The following is a 27,280-nucleotide window of genomic DNA, read 5'->3' on the forward strand; positions in this document are numbered from 1 at the left end:
CTTGTCTTATTTTTTGGCTACCAGTAAGGGTGAACAAGGAAGTTTGATGAGAATAAAGACAAATTGATTTTGCTACAAAGGGTACTAGCCTGAGAAATTTCATCCTAAATGAAATCTTTTGGATTTATAGGTTTTATTTAGTTGAGAAATTTTGATTCTCATCATCGTTAATATTTAAGCTGTAAAACAACTTATTCAATCTTTCAGGAGCACGTGCAGAAACTAATTCTCGCGTCAGTGGTGTTGATGGATATGAGACAGAAGGCATAAGAGGACTCCGAGCCCTTGGTGTTAGGGACCTTTCATACAGACTGGTCTTTCTAGCCTGCAGTGTTGCACCAACCAACCCAAGGGTGAGTCTTAATAGAATGGCAAAGCTTGAGAAAGTCTTCCCTTAAAGTTGCTACAAATTTACAGGCTTCTGAAACATCTGAGTCATGTAGTCAGTGTTTAAGGTATGGGATTGGGATGAGATTTTATTTTAGATTTTTTTAGTTTTGAAACCAGATTTCGTCGTGTCCTTTTTTCTGACCTTGAAGAAAAGTCTTATTTGTTTTCATGTATAAGAGTTTGTTGCATTAAGAGCATTGTTACAAATTATTCTTGGTTGATTGTCACAGTTCCTCTTTCATGCTTCTGGAGAAAGTACAAATAGATTTAGTAATCTGGGAAGGAAAGTAAATTGCTCTTTCTGAGAGTGATGGACCTTGGGTGTTATAGTTCAGAATTTGGTTCTGTGTCCTGAATGGGAAAGCAGGGAGAGTTTGGGAAATAGTCCAGTATTGGAAAAAGGGGGGTGAACATAATGTTCTATTACTTCATTTTCACCTTTATATCATTGACTAACATTTTATTATGGCTCATCTCTTGACCATTCAGATTTATTTAGATAGCAGCAATACAAAACAATGGTAGCTTTTTTGTTGTTGATTTTAATTCACTGGACAAATGACAAACTTCAGTATCTTGATTAACTTAGGCCTTACTAGTTTGGGAATTTTTTTAAAAACCTTTATAGTCCACAGATTCTGAAGTCGAATTCCCAAATTATATTTTGTTTGTAGGGAAGGCTCTTCTCTTTCACATTATTTTTACTGTTTCTGTAGTAATATTTTCCCTTTCTTCTCCATCCCTCAGTTTGGAGGAAAAGAGCTCCGAGATGAGGAACAGACAGCTGAGAGCATTAAGAACCAAATGACTGTGAAGGAATGGGAGAAAGTATTTGAAATGAGTCAAGATAAAAATCTATACCACAATCTTTGTACCAGCCTGTTCCCTACTATACATGGTAAGAGTTTTATCAATTTCCATAAACTCGAAATCAAAATAATAAAACAGCAACATGCTATTCCTTAAAACCACATAAATCAGATTGTGCAAGTTTTTTAATGGGTTTAGAAGGGGTCTTCTCAAGTCATTTATAAAAGGACAAATATATGATTCTACTTAAAATGATATACCTAGAATAGGCAAATTGACAGAGAAATTCACAGAGGTTATCTGAGGAGGTGGGGAATTGGGAGTTACTGGTTAATAGAGTTTCTGTTCAAGATGATGAAGAGTTTTAGAAATGGTGGTTATAAAACGTGAATATGCTTAATTCCACTAAAGTGCGCACTTAAAAATAGAATGGGAGAAATGGCCAAAATGGTAAATTTTATGTATATTTTACCACAATTTCTTAAACAAGTAATAAAAAGGTCATTCCGTCATCTTTTTCTGGCTTTAGGACAGAACTGCACTTAAATATATTCTAATATGCTAGTCTAATATTCTAATTTTTTTAATGATCAGAGATGGCAATTTCCTGTTTCTTTGTTCCATGTACCGTCTTTACTTTTGGTGGTTTCTCTTCTTTCACATTTTTCTTGGTTCTTGGTTGCTAACTGCTCACTGTCATTAAAATTCCCTTGTGTATTTATTGAGGGATGTAACTAAATTTTCAGACCTCATGCTTTACGCCCTCCCCCCCATTTTTTTTCCATCTTCCATACTCGATTGAAGTTGTGGCAAGAACTAATGATGAATATTCTCTTCAATATATATTTTTTAATCATTTACAGTTAACCTTTTTTTCTATCTAAATATTTGATCGCTGAAATCCTTTATGTTAATAACTGGATTTTAGAATGTCCTCCTTTATAATGAGCAGCGTAAAATTTTTATGCTGTTAACACTTTTCCCGTAAATTATTGCTGCATAACAAATTACCCTAAAACTTAGTGGCTTAAAACAACAATCATTACCTCATATAGTCTGTGGAATTAGAGAGGATTAGCTGGTTGCTCTGGCTTAGTCATCCATGAGGTTGTAGCTAACACATCAGCTGGGGCTGTAGTCATCAGAAGGCTGGGGCATCTGCTTAAGAGTGGGCTCACTTACATGGTGCCTATTAGTGCTAGTTGTTAGCTAGAAGCCTCAATTCCTCGCCACATGAATCTTCCATAGGGCTGTTTAAATGTCCTCATAACATAGCTGGCTTCCTCCAAAGCATTTTAAACCAAGAGAGCAAAGCAAGGAGTAAGCAAGATATTTCTCGAGTCTCATAAGTTACACATCTTCATTTTCATCCTATGCTGTTAGAAGCAAGTCACTGAGTCTAGCCACATTTAAGAAGAGAATTAAGCTCCATCTTGAAATGAAGAGTATCAAAGAATTTGTGTACTATTTAAAAACTACCAAGTCTCTAACACACTTGTTTTATAGGTCATGAATCACAGAAGTTTTGTTTGTAAAATGGATTTTTAAATTTTCTACATTTAAGAAGTGGTTTGTGTAAGTGTGCCTAGTATTTTGTTGATGGAATCCACAGAAAGTCATAATAATTAGCACAGGAAAATATTTCTTTTAGTAGCACATTTCTAAAGATCCAGTGTTGTTTTTTAGTTATGTGTTTTCCTTCCTATATTGGGTTAATAATAAACAGTTCTTAGAAGCAGCTGTGAAGCACATAGAGCATTTTAATCCTTGTTAGTTCAGTTAGCATGGATTTATATTCAGCACCGGTCACTGTTGGTAATACAAAAGAAGTAAGTCATGGACCATTTTTTCAGACTCTTGGTACAACTAGAAGACATGCCATTAAAAAAGAACTAGCAAATATGGTAGGCTGTGGTGGACATAGTTTACTTATGGGGAGATATTTGAGGACTACCACATGTGTAAGGAGGTAGGACTTGTGAACAAGAAAGGCTCTTAGAATGGTGGGCATCAGCATCTGTGACATCTATAGTATAGGTGAAGACATTGAGACAGTGGTTAGGTGACTAAGTTCACAGAGCAGGAACTAAGATTAGAAGCCAGGTATTTTTACTTTAGCCTTAACTCTTTGCTTCATCTGTCTCTGCTCTTTTGGTTGGTAAACAACATGCCTTTGTAGTTTCCTATGATATTTAAACTCCTGTTTGATTTTTGTTTCAGGCAATGATGAAGTAAAACGGGGTGTCCTGCTGATGCTCTTTGGTGGTGTTCCAAAGACAACAGGAGAAGGAACCTCTCTTCGAGGGGATATAAATGTTTGCATTGTTGGTGATCCAAGTACAGCTAAGAGCCAGTTTCTCAAGTAAGTGTTTGCCTGAGGGTACAGCCAAAAAAATAACAAAGTGCATAGTCCAGGGTCTCTGTGTCACCAGGAATGCAGTCACTGTGCCTTTAGTAGAGGAGGAGTATAAATTATGTCTCTGTTGAATGTATAACTCACTTAAATACACCTTAATTTGTTTAATAGAATGTAACATTTTACATTTTTTTAGAATAGGAAAAAATTGCCTATAATCCCAATCACACATAAAATTCTTACTCTTTATATAATGTCTTTGTATAATTTTTGAATACACAAATATGTATTTCATGGTTGTAGATCACAGCATTCATATTTTTAATTTTATATATCCTAAGTATTTTCTGTTTTCTTTATTTTCACAATCATTTTTGTTGGTGTACTATACAAAATCATTTCCTTCAAAATTATTTCTCTCACTTGTCATAGTTTATTTTATAGATACTGATACACAGTGAACACCATGATATGTATAAATTTTGTTTTTGTTTATTTTTTTTTTGTTTCCTTTGAGTAAATTCCTAGGCATAGGATTGCTGAGACTAAGATTACAAACATTTTCGAAGTTCTTAAACAGGACACACTTTCCAGAAGCAGTGCTATGAGGATGAGATAGTTTATGCTAACCTTATCAACATGTGTACTATAAGTACTTGCTTTCAAACTTTAAAGAAACTTAGAGGTTAAAATAATAGCAGCCAGTTTTTGAGTACCTGCTGTATTCTTGCTGCTATATGTATGTGTGGGTTATGTCTTATCCTAGCCGTACCCAGACAGGCATGTAATAGTATCCTTTTTTTTTAGAGAGACAAAACTTCTTTGAGCCTCAGTAACTTGCTCAGTTTCTCATAGCTGACAAGTGACTCAGAGCCATGAGTATTAGAACTCAGATGTATTTGACTGCAAAGCATGTGCTCTTCATACTATGTCAAGAAGCCTTTCCTTGATTTGTTTGGGAAATTTGTAACATGGCACTGTTTGGAACATAGAATATTTTTAGTTGGTTTGGAGTTTTATAATTAAATATTTTTTCAAGTATATCAGGGACTGAGTTCCGGATTTGAAGATAATAGTCCTTTGTTAAAAGGAATTCTTTTGTTCATGCTCTCTGCTCTCCACCGCCCCTCCCCCCACCACCCCTACCACAGAAAGTTGTACTACAGGGTACCTCTGATGATGGTGTTGTATTGTACATGATTATCTTAGAAAGGGCCTTTTTAGCTAGTGGTTTTTTACCATCTTTATTTTAATATAATTTAGATATCATAGAACATGCGCCTTTAATGTGTATAATTCAGTGGTTTTAGTATATTAAGAGTTGAACAACCATAATTAAAGTAAGTTTAGAACATTTTCATCACCCAAAAAGAAATCTTACACTCCCTAGCAGTCAGTTTTCATTCTCCCCCAATACCCATAGGCAGCCACTGATCTACTTTACTTTAGTGTCTCTATCTGGACATTTCGTCTAAATGGAATTATATACTATGTGATCCTTTGTGACTGGCTTCTTCCACTTAGCATAATGTTTTCAAGGTTTAGTGATGTTGGACCATGTATCAGTACTTCATTTTCATTTATTGCCTAATCTATTATATGTAGATACCACATTTAATTATCAGTTGACATTTTGATTGTTTCTACTTGGCTTTTATAAGCAATGCTGCTATAAACCTTGGTATAAGATTTCACCATTTTTGCGTGTGGTAAAATATACATCAGATTTATCATTTTAAACATTTTACATGTACAGTTCAGTCACATTAAGGACATGACATTGTGCTGACATCACCATCATCAGAAACATTTTCATCTCCCCAAATTGATGATTCCTATTAAACAGTAATTCTCCATATTCCCCTCTTCTCAATTGCTAGCAACCACCATTGTACTTCCTGTCTCTGAATTTGATTATTCTAGGTTCATCGTATAAGTGGAATTGTACAGTATTAGTCCTTATGTGACTGGTTTATGTTACTTAGCATTATATATCCAAGGGTCATCTTTATTTTAGAATGTCTCAAAATTTCCTTCCTTTTTAAGACTAACTCATATGTATTTATCACATTTTGTTTATACATTCATCCATTGATGGATTTTTGGGTTGATTTTCACTTTTGGGCTATTGTAAAAATGCTGCAGTGAACATTGGTGTATAAGTATCAAAGTCCCTGCTTTTGATTCTCTGGCATAATTTAACTCTTAATTTTACATCCTTGATCCATTTTGAGTTAAGTTTTATATATGATTTAAAGTAAAAGTCCAACTTTATTCTTTTGCATGTAGATAATTCAGTTGTCCCAACATTAAGACTTTTCTTTTGCCCCCATTAAATTGTTGGTACCCTTATCAAAAATCAGTTGACCATAAATATAAATAAGTTTATTTCTGAACTCAATTATATTTTATTAGTCTCTGTGTCTATCCTTAGGCCATTACCACAGTATCTTGATTATAATAGCTTGTAGTAAGTTTTAAAATCAGGAAGCATGATTCATCTAACTGTTCTTTTTCCAAATTGTTTTGGCTGTTCTGGGTCCCTTGAGTTTCCCTGTGAATTAGGGTAGGCTTGCCAACTTCTACAAGGAAGCCAGTTCTCATATTAATAGGGATTCATCAAACCTTTGTCAATTTGAGGTGCATTGGATTTTTAACAATATTAAGTTTTCTGATCCATAAACATGAGATGTGTTTCATCTTTCCATTTGTTTAGGCCTTCTTTAATTTCTTTCAACGGAGATTTGTAGTTTTCAGGGTAGAAGCTTGAACTTTTGTTACATTTATTCCTAATTGTTTTATTCCTTTTGATGCTATTATAAATGAAACTGTTATCTTATTTTCATTTTTGGGTTATTCATTGCAAGTGTATAGAATAAAATCGATTGTTGATCTTTTAACTTGCAACCTTGCAAGAACTCATTTATTCTGTTTTAGTAGATGCCGTAGGATTTTCTGTAAGATCATGTTATCTGCAAATAGTGATAATTGTTCCTCCTTTCAAATCTGGGTGTCTTTTTCTTGCCTAATTGCCCTGGCTAGACCTTTCAGTATAATGTTGAATAGATGTGGTAGGGTGGACATGTGTGTCATATTCTTGATCTTAGGTGGAAAGCATTCACCTTTTTTACCATTAAGTATGATGTTATCTTTGGGTTTTTATAGATGCCCTTTATCAGGTTGAGGGAAAGTCTTTATTCCTAGCTTACCGAGTTTTTTTCATGAAGGTGTGTTTGGTTTTGTCACATACTTTTTCTTCATATGGTGAGATGGCATATTACTGACTTTAACTTTTAAACCAACCTTGCATTTACATCTACTTTTGTTTCGTTTTTTTAAGTACAAGGCCTTCTAATAGATCGTTGTTGCTGTACTGTTTATTATTAAAGACCTTTTAAAATTGATGTTTTTTCATACATGAACTTCATCTTTCATTTGACAGAATGGATTTAAATCTATTTCAAAGGCCAAAATAGAAAGGCTTTCTGTTCAGTTTATGGCATGTGTCTTTACGAATTGCTTATGCTTAATGCCTCTGATTTGAAATTTAAATAATTAATTGACAAGTACTGTCAGTTAATATTAATGAATATGATAACCTTGAACAGGCACGTGGAGGAGTTCAGCCCCAGAGCTGTCTACACCAGTGGCAAAGCATCAAGTGCTGCTGGCTTAACAGCAGCTGTTGTGAGAGATGAAGAATCTCATGAGTTTGTCATTGAAGCTGGAGCTTTGATGCTGGCTGATAATGTAAGAACATTTTATATTCTTGGTTATAAAGAAATCATAATAGTTTCTATTAAAAAGATGTCCTTTGAAAAACACATTTTTAGTAAAATAATTCATAGTTTTATCAATCTAGAACGTAATTGAGATTGTCATTATTAATTAGCTTTCTGAGTTTCTCTAGAATGTATTGCCTGCCCTGAGCATGTATGATTGCTATGACTAGCACTTCCCAGTATTTTTTTCCTTTTCATACTGGGACACTTCTATGATTATGTCTGTTGGATTATAAACATGTTTATAAACATTTATGTTTCAATTCTACCCTTCACTTCCGCAGCCTAAAATTGATGCTGAGGTGACCCAGGATATTCTGACTCTGAGATTTACACAAGGTTTTTACATTGAGTAAAAATGTAATTAATGACTATAAAAGTCTTGCTCTTAGTTTAAAGTGAGTCAAAAACATATGGTTACTTCTAGCTCTGGGATCTATTAAATTGTCTTACTCTAGTCAAGGGATTTAGGATTGCTTATTTACCTGTCTTAAAGTTGTTTAGAGTATGCAAAGGTCTCTGTTGCAAATTTCAAGTTCACTTGGAATTTGATACCTAAAAGGCAGTTTTTTATGCTTGATTCATTTGGATACAGGGTGTATGTTGTATTGATGAATTCGATAAGATGGATGTGCGAGATCAAGTTGCTATTCATGAAGCTATGGAACAGCAGACCATCTCCATCACTAAAGCAGGAGTGAAGGTACATGTGTTTCATCATGCCTCAGCCTTGTATATTAATATAGCTCTAGAGACATTTACCTGGATAAAATGCATTATTTCAACATAGAATGTTTGTCAAGACAGAAAACACAGCCCTGAGGATTATTCATCCAAATCATACGAGCTATTTAGGGTACTGTGAAAATGTGTTGCTATGGCAGAAAATAGAGGGTACTGGTGAAATTTTTAACATTTCACTTGTCAGAATTTCCACAAAGCTTCTATATTTTTTGATAAAGTATGTTTCCAGTTGTAACAGAAATAAAGTTGACAGATTATTTAAATGAAAAATAATAAATACAGTTATGTACCACATAATAACTTTTTGATCAGTGATGGGCCTCATATATGACAGTGGTCTTGTGCAATTATAATGGAGCTGGAAAATTCTTATCACCTAATGACGTCTTGGTCATTGTAGTATCTTAACACAACACAGTACTCACCTGTTTGTGGTGATCGTGGTAAAAACAAACCCGCACTGCTAGTTGTATAAATTATAGCATATACAATTATGTACAGTACATAATACTTGATAGTGATAATAAACAGCTATGTTATGGATATTTGTATTTACTTTATTATTTTTTCTAGCTATAAAAAAATTTGCTATAAAACAGTATGCCATGTTACATGGGCAGCAGCCTCATACATCTTGAGTTTACATCTCTCAATTGCATTATTTTCTCTTGTACTTGATTGATTCTTATATTTTGTACAGTTTAGAAAGCATGCTGTACAATCTTGTAGCCTAGCACAGTAAGGTATACCATATAGCCTGTGTGTATAGTAGGCTGTAGCATCTGAGTTTGTGTAACTACACTCTGATCTTCAGACAACCAAGAAATTGCCTAAGAATTCTTTTCTCAGAATGTATCCCTATCATTAAGCAGTGCATGACTGTACAGTAACATAACCAACATAAAAGAGAAATCAAACTTTTTAAATATACAGTGCATTTAAGTAGTTAAGGAAAATTTAATTAGTACACTAAAATATAAAAAAGAGAAATCTTTCCCTGCAACTCCCAGCACTAATAAATACTAAGAAACATCTGCTGAGTTTATGCCTCTTTTAGGAATATTTTATATATAAATAAGCATAGTACACATAGTTTTGTTTCTTGTTCATTGAACTTCATAATTTTATTTTGGCAATCCTATACCAGCACATACTAGAGCCACTTTGCTTTTTTATTACTTTATGGTTTTCAGTTATATGTATCCCAGTTAGACTCCTACAGAGTGACATTAGGTTATTTCCAGCCTTATGATTACAAACAGTATTGTAGTAAACATCCTTGAACAGACATCTTCCTAGACCTGGCTGCAAGATAAGTTCTTAACAAGAAATTACTGGCTTAAAAGGTATACACATCATACCACCATCATGATATAGGACTGTCCATGTGCTATACATTATCAGATTTTAATGATCTGGTAGGTGAAAAATGATATCTTAATATTTTGGTTTGCATTAGTTAATTACGAATGAGATTATTAAGCATTTTGTCATGTGTTTATTGACCATCTTTTTCAACCTATCAAAATTCTTTCTTTTGTGGTCAGGCTACTCTGAATGCAAGGACATCTATTTTGGCAGCAGCAAACCCAGTCGGTGGACACTATGACAGATCAAAGTCACTGAAACAGAATATAAATTTGTCAGCTCCCATCATGTCTCGATTTGATCTCTTTTTTATACTTGTGGATGAATGTAATGAGGTAACTATACGAGCTGCTGCTTTTAGCTTCCTTTGTTTTTCCAATTTGAGTGTGAAACAAGGCTTAAAGACATAGTCCTCAACAGCTGGCACATGTGTTTGCACTGACCTTTCATTTCTCTCAGAGTGTCAAAGGATTGGCAAGAGTTTATTCAGCAACTCAAAATAGTCACTTGAATTGCTGGCTCCACTTAGTTGTATTGAAGAATGTCAAGTTTTTGTTTTTGTTACTGTTTTTAAATTCTCAAAAGAAAAAAGGAAACTTTACAGTTAATTCCCAATGATATACTTTAAGATTTTTATAAGAATTTTTTGTTTTGTTGGGGTTTTTTGAGTAATCTTAAAAAAAATTGGAATACCAAAGAAATTTCTTTTCCCTCCAAATTAGAAGTTATTTGTCTTCCCCATATCTCCTCATAAAATTGTTGAGTGTGTATTACTTTTTTCTCCTAATTATGTAACTGTTTTAAGATTGAGCGTAAAGTTGTGGATTTACTTGTATAAAGTTATTTATAGTTAGACTTTAATACTTAACACTGCACAGCTCAGATGAGCATAGAACTACAGAAATGACATTCTGTAGAAGCTAATATTGTAGGCTATACTGTTAATTGCTGACCACAGTGGTCCTACATTACATTAGACACATACCTCTTGCTTACAGCAAAACTTTATATTTAATCTAAATAAAAGTGGCCTTTCATTTTGCGAATGTTTGCAGGATTTTTAGTTTTTTATGTTTTGTTTTTCCCTTTACAAATCCATATAATTATTTAACCTACACAGCCCCACACACATAGTTTGAAGTTGTTTGATTTTCATATACTTCCATTGCTACATGCTCCATTAAATTAATTTTTTAATTGGAAATTTCAAACTGACAAATCTTTGAAGCAATAGAATTGTGCATATGATACCCATATAACCTTTATTCTATTCACGTATTGACAGTTTGCCCCATTTGCTGTATCACTTGCTCTCTTTACATCTATGTGGTTTTTTTCTGTAACATTTGAGAGTAAATTGCATATGTTTTGTATGATTTTATTTTTCTCAACGTTAATAATTCTGTAATAATTATCTTCATATATTTATAAGTGGCAATTTAATGTGGCTAAGGGCATGGACTCTGAGCTATTCTGTCTGAATCCTGGCTCTGTTATTTACGGTGATGTCAGGCAAGTTATTTAACCTCTCTGGGCCTCAGTTTACTCCTATGTAAAATAGGGATAATTATCTACCTAAAAGGTTTTCGTGAGGGCGGTTGCATGACTTAATGCTTCCAGACACACTTAAGGCAATAGCACCTAGCATGACTGAGGGCACTCGAAATCTTATTTCTGCTATTGTTATTAAAGGCAATCCCTTCAAGAACATCCTTGGAGTGGGGCAAGGGTATGCATATAAATTTGGTTTTAAATGAAACTGGTACCAAACTTTTCTCAACAATTTTATACCTATGAATACATCTTCCATTGGCATATTAGGGTTTGTTTTTAGCTGTAATTTCTTACTGCCTGGGATAGTCAGGAGTGGATGTTGCTATACTGATCAAAGTGATTTTCTCGTTTTGAATCAGGTTACAGATTATGCTATTGCCAGGCGTATAGTAGACTTGCATTCAAGAATTGAAGATTCAATTGACCGTGTCTATTCCCTTGATGATATCAGGAGGTATCTTCTCTTTGCAAGACAGTTTAAACCAAAGGTAACCTGCCCTTTTGTACTGAAAGAGAGTACAGTGGGTATATTTAAGAGGTGTTTAACCAAAAGGGTTATATTGGGAAAAAATGAACATGTGTTTGGGGTTTTTTCCCCACAGTTGTTTTGTTTGCTTTTTTTTAGAACAGTTATTTCTTTCAGAGAGGTGAAAGGGAATTTTTTTACATGTCTGAATAATTCCATCTCTTTTACTTGTTAGCTGCTAATAAAAATTTTTTATGGCTGAAGAGTTTTGAATAATTTAATAAGAACATTGTATTTCAACCATTCCTAAGATTCTAGAAACTTTATATGTTTAAATCTGTAGTCTTCTGGATTCTGTTGAATCTTTCTCTGAGGAAAAACTTGGATTTCTCTAGGTAATTGTGGTGAATGAACATGGATTACTATATCAGTAGTAGTTGACATTCATTGGATTGAATTTGCCTTGGATCCAAGATACTCACTTGGACATTTATTGATAAAATAAATCTCCATAGCACATCTATTTTATTTGGCATTTTTCTAAAATAGAATATGAAAAGAAGAAAATTGATCTGGTCGATTCTAGGTTTTTATATTATTGCCTGACTTTTGGGAGTTATCCTTAGATTTTAATTCTCTATCTGAAAAGCTGAAGATTCTTTAGTATGCCTCATTCATAGTTGTTATTCAAGAAGTTAGGTTTACTGAAACAGCTGGTATGTGTATCTTTTTCCCAGACATCATGAGTTAATTGAGTCTCAAGAATAGCCTGAGTGTTCGTTTGAGCTCTGGCATCTTTGATGAAAAGGTGTTACATTCTATTCCATTGCTCCAACTTCTTACGTATCTTTTAGAAATGGGAACTTGCTTAGAGACTAATCTCTGGCCTTCCTGTTCATGAAGTTAGTATATATGAAAATCTTAGTTTCTGTTGAAAGTCGTATCAGTATTAATCCCTTGTCACTGGCTTCAAATTTTGACTTTCTCAGTTCCCCAAAGTGTCACCACCTAGAAGGCTCATACTTATGTTTAATACAGCTGCCATCAAGTAGAAATGCTCTGACTTCAGCCATTTTCTGAAACAGATTTCCAGAGAGTCAGAAGACTTCATTGTGGAACAGTATAAACGTCTCCGCCAGAGGGATGGTTCTGGAGTAACCAAGTCTTCGTGGAGGATTACAGTGCGACAGCTTGAAAGCATGATCCGTCTCTCTGAAGCAATGGCTCGAATGCATTGCTGTGATGAGGTATCCAAGTCACTTTAACATATGAGTGGGACGAGAAATTGATTTCTTGGCTTATAAGCATGTTTTTATCTTTGGTATGGGACATACTAGCATTTGCTGCTGATTTATTTTTATATAACTGTTGAGTGCTCATAGGATACAAAACCCTGGGATTTCTCCCTTGAAGAAGGTTGCCGTCAAGAATTTATTGACTGTATTTAGATTAATAGTAATGAGATAATCATGTCATAGATTACAGAATACATATAGTGGTGAATTACCATTAATGCCATTCATGCAAGAAAATTTTGTTAAAACTCTACAATGCACTTAGACCCCTGGGCTAGAGATACAGATGTAATATATGTAGCCTCTGGCCTCAAAGAGAACTCTCCTCCTTAGGTTTCTATAATGTATGGTTATTAAACTGTTCTTTAAGCCATGGGTTCTACAGGTACATGTCAGTGGGTATTTAGGGAGTAAATGGGGAGTAGTATGGAAGGGCATTTAGTCCCTCATCTCTGCTTCAAGCAAAGCCACTGTACTTTTACCTAGCTTTGTATATTAGACAACATAAGATTTTTGTTTGGGGAAAAAAAAAAAAAAAAAAGGTGGCTATCTTTTTTAATAGCATGATTGCAGTATAATTTACATAGCGGAAATCTATAGCTTTGACATTTTATACATACCATGTGACCACCCAGTCAAGATAAAGAACATTTCTGTCACTTTTCTTTTTCAATCTTAGTCGTCTTCTCCAAAAGTTTCCACCGTTCTGGCTTCAATCACCAATTTCTATTCCATAGATTCATATTTTTGGCTTTTTAAATTTTTATTTGTCAAATTCCCTGATAGGATACTTTACTGTTTACAAAGTACTTTCACACTATCTCATTTAATATTTTTTGATTTACCTGACATATTAGTGGACATCTTTGTGGGATAAGAGATGAATAAGAGCCCGTGCTTTCCATTGCTGATAATCTGGTGGGAGCAAGACATATATTAAGCATGTGAAATATAAGAGGGTAGATATTATGACAGAGTGTCACCAGCAAAGAATATAGAGATCAGTTCTTTCCTAAAGAATGAGGAGGGCTTAGAGAGGTGCCAGACATTTAAACCTGATTACTAAAGGGTGTATAGAATTTTTATAGGCATTTTTTAAATGATCGACAGTGGAAAATTGAGCAAGAGCATAAGGTATCTGTAAGAATATGGTGGAATCTGCAGAAAAAGAATAGGTTATGGTGGAGAGAAATTCTTAAAAACCATGTTAGCATTTGTATTTCTTTCTTCCATTGTGTTTCTTGAAATGAGTTTCATTGAACTGACATGTGTCTTAGGGAAACTTTAATAGATTTTTCAGTCTTTAAATAGGTAACAAGTTCACATGATATGAAAATAAACAGACATATATGCATATACACACAAATATATTTTCTGAATGAAATTGAGTATTTTTGCATATCTTTAGAGCCATTTCTATCTCCTTTATGATCTTATTCTTTGCACATTTTTTATTTATTGCTTTATTAGAAAAGACTTCTCCACTCTAAGATTATACAAGAATTCTCTCAGGATTTCCTCAAGCACTTTTGTTGTCTCTATTTATATCATTCAAACATTTGCTATCCTGCTGTAAGATATAAGATATTAGTCATTTGACCCTTTTTCAAGTTAGTTTCCTTATTCCAATGTCACTTATTGAACAATCTATCTTTTCCAAACTAGTTTGGTAAGCCTTCATTATATATTAAATTCTTGCATTTGTTAGGATCTCTTTTTGTACTTTCTGTTCTGTTCCATTGGTCTGTCAGTCTTCTCTTGCCTTAATACCACAATATTTTAATCAATGGGTCTTTGTATTTTAAACATACAGCTGGTTCCACTGCATTGTTCTTTTTTGGCTGTTATGAACTTAATAATTACTTTTTTAAAACAGTTTTAAAAACAATTGTCAATATTTTTATCAAGAGCACATTAAATTTAAATATTAATATGGAGAACTGACATCTTCATAAAGGTTTTTCCTATCTAAGAAAACCTTATAGCAGTAAAAATCTAGGTTATGCTGCTGTAAAAATATCAGCCATTTTAAACATGTATTTTGTTGCTCATGCTACATGTTTACTTGTCAACAAGAGGCTCTCCTCTTGATGTCCCTCAGGGATTGCAGGCTGAAATAAAAGCTTTCTTGACATATGTCCATGATCACAGAAGACAGAGAAGAGAAAAGGTGTTGAACCACATGCCATTTCTATCTAGAAATGACACGGCACTGGTGCTCACATTTCAAGTGAGTAAAGGTGTGCCTTCCTATTGGTTGCCTAGAATGAGAAAAGCCAACATTTGTGAACAGTACTGATGACTGTCACAGCCATCAATCTTTTCACTTAAGTCTTCTTTTGTTTCATTCAGTAGATTTTAAACTTTTCATATAGTTTTTGCATGTTTCTTATTAAATTTATTTTTTAGTATTTTGCCCTTTTGGGTATTGAAGGTGGACTTTTTTTAAAAAAATTTTATTTTCTAACTGGTCACTGTTGTTTGTATATATCAAGTTTTGATTTCTGTATGCTAGTTTTATATCTTACTGACATCTTTTTGTTGTTTATAGTAGTTGTTCAGTTGAATCTCTTAATTTTCTAGATATTCATTTTTATCTGCAAATGTTATGGCATATGTTCTTTCCAGTCTTAATAAAAAATAGATTTTATTTTAATCTTTTCCCATTTTCTCCACTAATTTACTTTGGTTTTTGCAATTGCAGTACAACGTGTAATAATAGTAATGACATTGGACCATCTTTTTCTTGGTTTTGGCAGCCTCTGTGGCTGATATAAGATGTTTTTATCAGGACATATACATTCATTATTTCTATCTTGAATATTTTTAGCAAGAAGATTGTTTTTATCAGATATCTTTTCACTGTCTCTAGTGGTTATACTTTTTTTTCTCTGTAATCTATTAATGTGAAAAATAAACTAATAGACTTAAATATCAGGCCATTCTTGAATTCCTGGAATAAATCCCACTTGGTCTTTTAATGCATCTGGCTTCTATTTGCTGCTGTTTAGAATTTTTAAAGCAGTAGTCGTAAATGAAATTGTTCTCCACGTGTTTTTATTTGTTTTTGTAGTCTTTTGGTATCATGGTGGTTTTTCATGAAAAAATTTGGAAGTTTTCCCCTTTTTTACTTTATTCTAAAATAAGTTTTCTATTACACTGAAATTATCTGCTGTTTTATAATAGGAATTCTCAGGTAAAATCCTCTGAGGGATGGAGGTACTTACACAGCATGGAGTTGTGTTTGGTTTTGTGACCCAAATGGATAATAATCTTTGCTTTTAATACATATGTTAAACCCATTTAGGTTTATTGGAATGAGAGATAGGTTTATTTTGTTTTTTCTTTCATAGCTCAAAAGATTTCTCATGGCATGACCACTTTGCTTTTGTTTATATATGCAGTTCCGATATTCAGAAAGTTTGTATTTTATTTTAGTGGTAACTTTTATTATTATAGTTTTACATTATGCCCTTAGTTTTTATTCCCTACTGTGAACAGTGATAAAACTAGCATGTATCATATTTTCTACTCCCCTCCCACCTGATTTTAGTAAATATTATCTTTCTTAATGTTTACCTTTGCGCAGTGAAATATTCTTATCAATTGATTTATCATATTTTAACTTACCTTTTACAGATGAGAGGTAATCAGCAAATTTATCTCTTACGTCTCCAGATTCTCTTCCATTCCCTTCCCATTTTCATTTATATCATTTATCTTCAGGGCAGATACTATTTACTATGTTCTTGTTACTCTTCATTCCATATTTGTTTTAGCCTTAGTTTTGTAGCTAAATATACACAAAGCTCAATGGAGATTATTTGGTCATGATTTCCTAATCATCTCTTGGCTGATTAAAATTTTTTTTTTTTTAAAGAAGAGTTTGATGGGAAAAAATAAACATTCATGAGAATAATATTCTCTTAATGTTGTATTCGACATGGTTTATTTGTAGCCTTTACAAATGAGAGCTTGTCTTGATCTATACCTTTGGCTCATACTTTGTTTTTTTGTGACTTAATATTTACTACTGTATTCTGACATTTGTTGCTGTGGAGAAATCTGAGGCCAGCCCTTGACTATTAATTTTTCTCCCATAAGTAACTTCTTTTTTCAAAGTTTTCTTTCTTTAGTTTTATAGAGCAGTACATTTACTAGGCCATGTCTTGATATTGACCATTCTTAAATGACTTAAAGTGTCTTTGAACTTTATGTATTTAAAAAAAAAAAAAATTTTTTTTTTTTTTTTTTTTTAAAGACTGGGTGTATCTGTTATGGGCTCAACTGGTTAGGGACAGAGTAGATTTAGAGAAACTGCTGGTTATTTATAAAAGACCTTAAAGCAGTCCCCCCAAAAACATGGACATCATTTTTCTTTGGAGTAAACTTTTTTTGTTGAAGCAAAACATACATGCAGAAAAGTGTAAAAATTACAGGTCTACAGCTCATTTAATGTTCAGTGAACATACCTATGTAACCTATCCCCAGATCAGGAAGTAGAGCATAATTACTAGCAAGTCCAAAAGCCTCCTTTTGTGCTTCCTTACAGTCACTGTTACTCTCTTCTAAGGATAACCATTATTCTTTTTGTTTATTTTTAATGACTACATAGTGCTCTAACCATTCTTCCACTGATGGTTTTTTAGCTTGTTTTCAACTTTTTTTTCAGTTGTGGCTAAAAACACGTAATATAAAATTTTCCATCGTAACTGTGTTTTAAGTGTTAAATATATTCATATGGTTGTACAGCAGATCTCTAGAACTTTTTCACATTGTCAAACTGAAACTGTATCCACTGAACACCTCCCCTGGTAACCACCATTATTTCTAGTTTAGCTACTTTAAATACTATTGGTGACTGCTTCTACCTCATGGCTACTCCTGACCTTCGGGAGATTTGTGTACATTGCTGCAAATTACATTAATGTTATGGGCTAAATTCAAAACTGGAATTCTGGGGCAATCTAGCTGCCTTAAGAGCAGAAACCCACCCCCAGGAGGCTGGGGAGAAAAGTTATATTTTGTATTCAGGTTTTTTTGTGTTTTTTAAGTTTTTAAAATTTGTTTTTGTTTTGTTTTTGGAGGGGTTTATGCTCAACCCATGTTCTATTCCAGTGCTAATAAAATTTAGGAAGACTTCAAAAAAAAAATGAGTGGAATCAGTACTATTTTGTCTTTTTGTAACTGTTTAATTTCACTTAGCGTAATGTCCTCAAAGTTCATTTTTTAAGGCTGAATAATATTCCATTGTATGTATAATACCACATTTTTCATTCATCCATCAGTGGATATTTGGGTTGCTTCTACTTCTTGGCTACTGTGAATAATGGTGCAGTGGACATGGGTATTCTTCTGTTAACAGATATTTGGATAGTTTCCAGTTTGAGTTCTTATGAGATATACATGTGTTTTGGTTCATATGATGTATGTATGTGTACATATCTGTTGTGTATCTATACCTAGGAGTGGAGTTGTCGGGTCAGAGATTGTATGTGTGTTCAGTTTAGTAAAGACTGACAGAACGGTTTTCCATAGTGGTTGTATCAATTAATATTCCCACCAGCAGTGAATGAAAGTTGTTCTACATTTTTCCCAACACTTGATATTGTAGTTTTTAGTTTAGCCATTCTGGTGAATTTACAGTACTGTCTCATGTTTTATGTATATGTGAGAGGGAGAGTGTGAGGAAAAACACTGATTTCATATGGAGAAAATCTTTTTGGTATATCAAGAAGACTAACTTACCAATTTACCTCATCTCTATTGGTTTAGGTTCAGCCTAAACATGTGAAGGAAGCTTTCAGGTTACTGAACAAATCCATCATCCGTGTAGAGACACCTGATGTCAATCTAGATCAAGAAGAAGAGGCCCAGATGGAGGTAGATGAGGGCCCAGTTGGCATCAATGGTGAGATGTTTGTCAGTACAGCTGTTCTGGAGTTAGGGACCAGAATGTTCTCTGAAATGTCATGCTAAGAGTCCATTTGTTGATGGTTTTGAAATCTGTAGTAAAAGGGGAAAACTGGATATTGGATTAGATTAACTATAAGTTAAAATTCAATTAAATTGATTCATAATATATATGCTTAAAAGACAAAGTACACCAAAATGGTGATAATGAACTTAATTCCACAGCCTTTTTTGTGTTAGTTTCCTTTTGAATTAAAAAAAAAAAATTTTCTCGAGTACATTAAAACTGAAAAAATACCAGAATTTAAATTTATGATATTACAGATGCATATTTAGATTATGAAATCTTTATATCTCCCCTTCTTTCAAATTAGGTTGTCTTTACTAGCAGCATTTAAAATTGCTTTTATTTATAAAATTATTAAATACTGAGTGTATCTATATATTTGTTTTGAATTTAGTATTAAAATGTAAGTAGTATATTTATAAACATTTATTTGGAGAGTATTGAAGGCACAGAAAGAAGATTCAGATGGTTGATATTTCACTTAGGTCATGCTGACAGCCCTGCTCCTGTGAATGGAATCAACGGCCACAGTGAGGACATAAACCAAGATTCTGTTCCAAAAGCCTCCTTAAGACTGGGCTTCTCTGAATACTGCCGAATCTCTAACCTTATTGTGCTTCACCTCAGAAAGATGGAAGAAGGTGAGGCTGTACCTAGTGTTGCTCCCATAAACCACTCCTAATTGCTAAAGATTTTGTTTTGTTAGAAGAGATGATAAATTGTTCAACAGGCCCACTTTAGCAGAGCAGATCTGCAGGATATCAGCATATCTGCCTGCCTAGACATTTACTTAACAAGTTCATTGTCAGACAAAGGTTTCTGGATTATTATTAATGTTTTTGGCCAATTTTAATAGTTTTAAAGCATAATTTGGGGTTTGATAAAATATGAAGAAGCACTTAAATGTTTTAAAGGTACAAAATTACTGTTTCTGAAAATGACTTTATTTAAAATGTATGAACTTCTAGAGTATTTATATTTCATAGGCAACTAACTGAACTCAAAAGATTATATCAGCATAAGTATATTCCAGACTAGAAATGAAGTAAAACCCTCATTTTTCCATAGATAAAGTACGATATCTGGACACTAATACATTTCCTACCCTTAACTGCTTCACCATGCTATTCCAAGTTTTATCAACCTATAGTTAGCCACAGGGCAGGAGGAAAATGATGAAATCAAAGAGTCAAGTTTAAACTTTAATTTGGTGGTTAACTATCAGGTGGTTCTTATTTAAAAGTTTCCTGTATGCGGGCTTTCAGAAATATTGTGTCATCACTCTGCCCTCTGTGACATGGAGTAAAAGAACACCGGAACACCAGAGATTGTCTTAGTTTACTAAAGATTTGAGCCCTGTAATTCTGTCCTGTTTTCCCTGAGAATTGTAAAGCAGTAGCAAGGTGGAGAGAAGGTAATAAAGAGGCCACTAGGACAAATAGGTTTTATCTCCACTTCCTTCTCACATAAGATTCGGGAGCTCACATGTTCTGATGTTCACATTATACCTTATTATTCTCTTAGTAGCTTTAAGAAACTTGTTTCTTAAAATCTCTAATTTGATTTTTCTCTTCAGGATGACATCAGATGTACTTTAATCCAAGTAATATCACAGGTTATTTCATGCTTATGCTGGAACATTGCAAACCTTATTTTAGCAAATGTACTTTCTTACTGGTTAATGGTTATCTTATCTATACGTTATCTTGTGTATGCAAACTCCAGGGATTGACAGTACAATTTTTGAGATAATTTAATCATTTTAAAATGTTTTTTTTTGTTGTTGCAGAAGAAGATGAGTCGGCATTAAAAAGGAGTGAGCTTGTTAACTGGTACTTGAAGGAAATTGAATCAGAAATAGATTCTGAAGAGGAACTTATAAATAAAAAGAGAATCATAGAGAAAGTCATTTATCGACTCACCCATTATGTACGTACAGAACTTTGCTTGCTTGGGTATTAATGAGAGAGGGAGTTCGTGCCTCATATCTGCGTACATTCATTAGATGTTCATTTATTTTGAACCATTGAGGTCTAGTCAGAATTGTGAGTTGTGAAAGAGTTAACAGCAATTATCGACTTATTTCCTCTTCTAAAACAAGCAGAATGTAAGTTAAATCTGGGAAGGTAGGCTTGGGGTCTTATTATTTGACTTATTTTAACCTTTATTCTCTACTCTCATTACTGTACACCTTCAAGCACCTTACCACTATTGCCTGTTTTCTACACTTCATCTTCCTTGTATCCTTACCTCCATTGCCCAGCTTAAATGCTATGGTCCATCTCATAATGACTCTTTTCCTTTCAACTTATTCTCTCTTTGTTTTACTTGCTTGGCAAAACCCCAGCCATGGTTAAATCTAATTCTTTTCCTGTACATATATCCAAGCAGTTAAAAATATCTGGAGAAAAGCATACAACCATGTGCCCATTCTTATTTAATTTCATGTCCACAAATCTCAAGTGTTCTTCTATTTTATCAACCTCACAGTAGCGCTGTCCAGTGCTATTATTTTTCCCTAGTCAGTTCATTCTCCCACTCTTTTCAAGGACCATTACATAAATACTTTCTCTCTACTCAAATCATACTTAGCATTCAGCGTGTCAGCAGCATTTATGACAGTTGATCACTCCTTTCTAGAAATACTTTGTTCACTTGACGTCTGAGTCAGCATATTCTCTTGGGTCTTCTCCTGTCTCACTGGTTATTTCTTCTTAGTCACTTTTTTTCTGAACCTTTCTCTTGTCACTTTTTAAATAGAGTACTTTGCTCGGTCCTCAGAACTTTTGTTTTCATTTATCAAAGTGATCTCAGTTGGATCTGTGGATTTAAACCCAGCTACTGATGGCTCCAGATTTATATCTTGAGTTCTCGACCTCTCCTCTAAACTCTAGATGTATATAGCCAGCTGTCTATTTGTGAACTAATAGACATCTCACATTTAATGTATTCAAAAAGTCCTCCTTCCCCCCACCATGTTCTCATTTACTCAGTTACTTTAGGCCAAATACTATAGAATAATCCTTACTTCCACTTTCCCTCTTAACTTCTAGCAGCAAATCCTGTGAGCCCTGCCTTTAGTGTGTGTATTTTCTGTTCTCTTATTACTAACTACCTTAACTGTCCCCTTTTGTCATGGCTTTCTGTCTACTAGCCAGACAGATTTTTAACAAGTCATATTATTTAAGTGCTACCTTCTAGTTTTTTCCTAACATTTAAAATAAAATCCAGTCACCAATACCATGACCCGCAGGACCGTACATGATCAAGCCTCTGTCTGTCCATTCACCTTGTGTCATTGCCCCCTTTCCCTTGCCCGTTCATTCTCCTCAGTGACACTGGCCTTGTTGCTCTTCTTTAGACACACCACACATGAAGGCCTATGCGCTTGCCTTTGTCTCTTTCCCCAGGTCCTCTCCTCCATTCTGATGTCTGCAAAATGTTACCTATTCAAAGATTTGTATTGCATAGTCTCTTGAGGTAGTAGCCTCCTTCTTGCTGTGACCCCCTTGCTCTGCTTTGCGTTTCTTCATCGTGCTTATTCTGGCAGTATATTCTATATTGAGGTGTTTAGTTTGTCTCTCATTAGAACGGAAGCACCATAGGGCAGAGACTTTGTCTTTTGTTAACTACTGTATCCCCAAATTCTACAGAGAGGTCAAATATTTGTTGAGTGATTGAATTTTTCTGTTCAAATGTCAGAGATTTAACTGTCCTGCACTTTATGTCACAGAGCTCACTGTATAAATATTATAGGTGTCACACATCAGAGTTGTGTCATTTGGAAAACCACTTACCTGTGAGAGCAAATGCAAATGAGTATATGATTACAGGTGTGTGTGAGGGCTGTGAAAATAGCTACTCAGACCCAAATTTAATAAATAATTTATATGGAAATAAAACAACCAGGGTGGTGCATGCTCAGAATTATCTTTCTGGTTGTGGGCAGTGTGTTTGCACCAGACCAGACCTTCCTTCCCTAATGTCTCCAGGGATCAGTATAAGATAAAATGACCCATGCAAGAAATCCATATTGGGTCTACGGCCATGCCACCCTGAACATGCCCGATCTCGTCTGATCTCGGAAGCTAAGCAGGGTTGGGCCTGGTTAGTACTTAGATGAGAGACCACCTCGGAAGAGCAGGTGCTATAGGCATTAAAAAAAAGAGAGAAAAAAAAGTCCATATAGGGACACATTATGAAATGAACTGATCTAAACTGGTATTACCTTTTTAAGTTTGACTCACTGCCGGAGCTAACTTACTATAAAAGACTAGAGAACCTGTATTGTGCTGATCAAATGTTCTTCCTTTGAGAGTATGTCAGTACATAGAATGCTTGAAAGTGTCCAGTCCCTTAGTGGCATTAGTGCCCATTTTGTGGAACTTTGCTACCTTCTTAGGATCAAATCCCTATTTTCTGAATTCCCTTTTTTGGACTTGGGTAAGAGTCCTCATTTGTGGACATTTTAGGCTGACAAGTACATCATAAGCTTGAAATCTAACAAGATTTTTAAGCTCCATGGCATATTCTTTTATTTATTAGTTCGTAAACCTGACATATTTTTCATGTTAATTACCTTTAGATTCTACTTTTAACTGAATTATGAATGGATGGTATATGAGTTTAGTGGCTAGTCATTAAAATTAACATAATACTAAGTGAAACTAAACACTTATTAGTGATCAACAGAATGATTAACATATTTACCAGAGGATTTTATACAATTGCATAATCTTAAAATTCATGCATTATGTCCTATCTTTTTTTTCATCTTTATTGAAATATAACAGACAACTAGTTGCCTGCATTTACACTGTTCAATGAGGGGTTTTTTTTTCAGTTATAGTTGGTATGCAACATACCAGCCTCAGCTATTCAGCATATTGATCAGAGATCCACACAACTCGCAAAGCGCTCACCCTACCAAATCTAGCATCCCTCCCCCACACACACACATATTCATTCCAACATTACTAACCATCTTTCCCATGCAATCCCCATGTCTACTCTGCAACCATCTACCTGCACCTCTCAATCCCTTTGCCCTCTTTCCCCCCACTAACCTTCCCATCTCGTATCCCTCAAAATATTCTCTGTATCTCTGAGTTTATTTCTGCTTTTGTCATTGTTGCTGATTTTGTTCTTTAGATTCCACACGTCCGTGAAATCATGCGATATTTGTCTTTCTATTTCGTTCAACACAATACCCCTTAGGTCCATCAAGGCAATATCTTTATCCATCCCCTGTTAGTCAGTGTGTGTGTTTTAATCTGAAGTGAGTCTCTTGTAAGCAGCATATGTAGGGATCTTGTTTTCTTACCCATTCAAGCCACTCTTAATTCTTTTCTATTTGAGGTACTTGTGGGTAGGAATGTAGTTGTTACTATTCTGTTTTTGATACCTGTTTCTTCTTTAAAGAAGTCTCTCCAACATTTCCTGTAATACTGGCTTGGTGGTGATAAATTCCTTTAGCTTATTTTTGTCTGGGAAGCTCTTTACCTGTCCTTCAACTCTAAATGATAGCTTTGCTGGGTAAAGTATTCTTGGTTGTAGATCTTGTTTTCATCATGTTGAATATTTTGTGCCAAGCCCTTCTGTCCTGCATAGTTCTTTTTGAGAAATCAGCTGCCAGTCTTCTGGGTGTTCCCTTGTAGGTAACTATCTGCTTATCTCTTGCTGGTTTTAAGATTCTCTCTTTGTATTTAACCTTTGGCATTTTAATTATGATGTGTCTTAGAGTTTCAGTGAATCCTCGGGGCAGAGCAACCTCTGTTATCCAGTTTGATGAGGTGTCTGCCATAGTGGCGCTGTATCAGTGCACTGGTAGTGGGGAGGGCTCAACAGAGGAACAGTGGATACCGCTCGCACTCCTGCCTGGGAGAGAGCCTTGCAGCGGCCTCATCCTGACAACTCAGTGTCTCTCTGTAAGTCCCTGCGCAGCCAAATTGACACTGGTGCTCAGAGCAAACAGGTCTGTCACTACAAAAATCCACTCGTGGACGCAGCCTCTTTAAGAGGCGTCTGCTGCTGCCACAGACTCCGTCTCATCCTCTTGAGACCGGGCAGCCCCACGTCCTTGCCCCTGCCTACCTTCTGCCGTAGCAGGGTGATTTCTTGGATTTCTCCCTGGTTGTATGGCTTGTTCATCTAGATCCCAGGCAGTTTTTCCTTGCTGCTGCTCCTTGTTTCCATCACAACTTTGATTTGGTCACCAGAGGGATGAACAGAGCCTCTACCATCTATGCCATTTTATCCCCTCCTCATATCCTATCTTTTTTGAAATTATATTTACATGTACTTGATGTAATATCCCAGAAGGCTTAAAATCCCAGTGTTTGTTGAGCTTGCTTATATATTTCCTAATTTTCAAAAGTTTATGATATAAAAGATCTACCATCTAATGGAAAGGGGTTTTAGCAGAACCTGATAATGATGTTAAGGTATAGTCCTTTTTCTGGGAGTTTCTGGAGAGGAAATGAAAGAAAATGCTAGTAGCAAGCACCCAGAAGAAGGCTCAAGTCCTGTGTATATGAGCATTTTTGTATTACTGTTGGACACCTGAGGACCAATAAACATTGTGTTTCACAGGATCATGTTTTAATTGAGCTCACCCAAGCTGGATTGAAAGGCTCTACAGAAGGAAGTGAGAGCTATGAAGAAGATCCCTACTTGGTAGTTAACCCTAATTACTTGCTGGAAGATTGAAATATTGAAAGTAACTAACCAGAGAAACTGTGTTCTGCCTCCTGCCTTCTGGCCTGGAATCTGAATGAAGTTCTACTAGCAAGAGAAGCATTTCTGGGAGCAGTGCTTCAGAAAGGTTTATTTCTGAGAAACAACAAGTTGACGGTCCTGTGTGTCACATTCCTGTCATATGCTTTTATGCCAACATGGGTTTTAACACTTTGTTTAGTGTGCTTCTTATGTAAATGAAGTCAACCCAGTAATTTGTAGTTTCTATAACTAAGACCTTTGCTTTCATGTATAGGAAAAAAACTATATATGTTGTTATCTTATTGGGGAATTGACTTTCCAATTGCTAATTACTGCTTTTTTTCATCAAAATAAAATAACTTGTTCTGAAATTGTCTGTTGGATTTATTTCTACATTACATCATTCCATCTACTCATAAATATGAGTCTTTCCCTTTTTGCTTAATCTAGGGTAAGGGGTTGCAAGTATGGCATTATGGTAAACCTTCAGGATTAGGTTCCTGTGAGGAGGAGTCCTTGGAATTAGTATGGAGGCCAAGGGGGCCTTGAAGATGACTCTATGGTTAATTCCAGTTTTTTTTTTTTAATTGTTTATTGTTTTTTAGTTTATTATACTTTTTCCATTATTCTTTACTAGTTCTTTTAACTTCTCTGTCTTTAAGTGTTATTTTCTAATTGCTTTTTAAAAGGAAAATATGACACTTTATTACAAACCATCCTCTAAGTTTTATGGGTTCCAGGTAAAAGTTATCACTCTTTATGATACTAACTTCCTGAGACTTAGATATGGTCAATATGTTGATGTAGCATTTCCTATTGTTGCAGCTTTTAACACAGATGGCATTCTGGGGCCTTACGGGCCAGTTTGGAAATGTTTATATGTGTTATGTGAGTTCACTGATAGTAACATCACTCTCACTGGCTTGAAAATGATAGGGTGAGGGGCACTGGAAATGGATGAAGAAGTAGCACAGCTAGCAGATTAGTAACAAACTTCTTCAAAAGGGTGTGTAAGAGGCTGTGGATGAGGAGACCTTGGGGTGCAGGATCTCAGACTTTCTGTTGAGGCAGTTAGGAGGTAACTGTATTAAGAAGGGACATTGAATAGCAGGTGATAGGGAAAACATTCTGGTGAAAACCCAGGAGACAGCAAAAAAGAGCCCCTCCCTGTACTGACTCCCAACTTGATAAAGAAGGCAGTCAAGAGGTCCTGAAAGGACAGTAACAGCCGAACAGGAATTTGAACTTTAATATAATTAAATGTTTACACAAAGGAAAATTTGAAGCTCAGAAAATATGAGTTCCTTTTTGGTGAATCTGTCCTCCCCTTCCCTAATAGCGTGGGGCTAATAGCATGGGGCTCCAGAGCAAGGCGTGGTCATTACTACAGATAAAGCCAGTTTTTGCACATCAAATGCAAATTTTTGCCTACATTTCCACCTACCCGCTTCATGTTGTCAGGAAGGTATTGTAGCTAATGGGTGATGGAACATGTACAAGATCTTTTTGAAGAAAATTAGACAAATGTTTAGTAAGTAGGTAGATATAACATGTTTCTAAATGGGACTACTTGACTATTGAAGTTGTCAACTAATCTATAAATATATTTTTAACCAAATCCCAACAGCTATCTATCAATATGGAAATAACTACATAAGTTGTGATATATAGCTATTCTATGGGATATACAAACAAAAATGAGATAAAACTATATCTTTGAAATGGAAAAATCTCCAGGACACATCAAAAAGAAAATGTGCAAATATAGCCATAGTGTCACCTAAATATAAAGCAAATATTAACAGACCTAATAGGAGA

General features: G+C 34.8%; 1 protein-coding gene and 1 pseudogene across 1 annotated transcript in view; both read left to right on the top strand.

Moving 5' to 3' along the window:
- MCM6 (minichromosome maintenance complex component 6) overlaps nucleotides 1-25,833 on the top strand; it is a 33,519-nt gene extending 7,686 nt beyond the window's left edge. Inside the window, exons 6-17 of the mRNA XM_016145422.2 lie at nucleotides 208-353; nucleotides 1,138-1,288; nucleotides 3,421-3,562; nucleotides 7,165-7,306; nucleotides 7,934-8,041; nucleotides 9,630-9,785; nucleotides 11,364-11,492; nucleotides 12,556-12,717; nucleotides 18,541-18,676; nucleotides 19,231-19,386; nucleotides 20,535-20,674; nucleotides 25,337-25,833. Coding sequence (XP_016000908.2) covers nucleotides 208-353; nucleotides 1,138-1,288; nucleotides 3,421-3,562; nucleotides 7,165-7,306; nucleotides 7,934-8,041; nucleotides 9,630-9,785; nucleotides 11,364-11,492; nucleotides 12,556-12,717; nucleotides 18,541-18,676; nucleotides 19,231-19,386; nucleotides 20,535-20,674; nucleotides 25,337-25,453 — 1,685 coding nt within the window. The 3' untranslated portion in view covers nucleotides 25,454-25,833. The remainder of the gene's footprint in view (nucleotides 1-207; nucleotides 354-1,137; nucleotides 1,289-3,420; nucleotides 3,563-7,164; nucleotides 7,307-7,933; nucleotides 8,042-9,629; nucleotides 9,786-11,363; nucleotides 11,493-12,555; nucleotides 12,718-18,540; nucleotides 18,677-19,230; nucleotides 19,387-20,534; nucleotides 20,675-25,336) is intronic.
- Nucleotides 22,783-22,901, top strand: LOC118614181 (annotated as a pseudogene).
- Nucleotides 25,834-27,280: the final 1,447 nt, after the last annotated feature.

Source organism: Rousettus aegyptiacus, unplaced genomic scaffold (assembly GCF_014176215.1).
Source record: "Rousettus aegyptiacus isolate mRouAeg1 unplaced genomic scaffold, mRouAeg1.p scaffold_m13_p_2, whole genome shotgun sequence".
Lineage (NCBI taxonomy): Eukaryota > Metazoa > Chordata > Mammalia > Chiroptera > Pteropodidae > Rousettus > Rousettus aegyptiacus.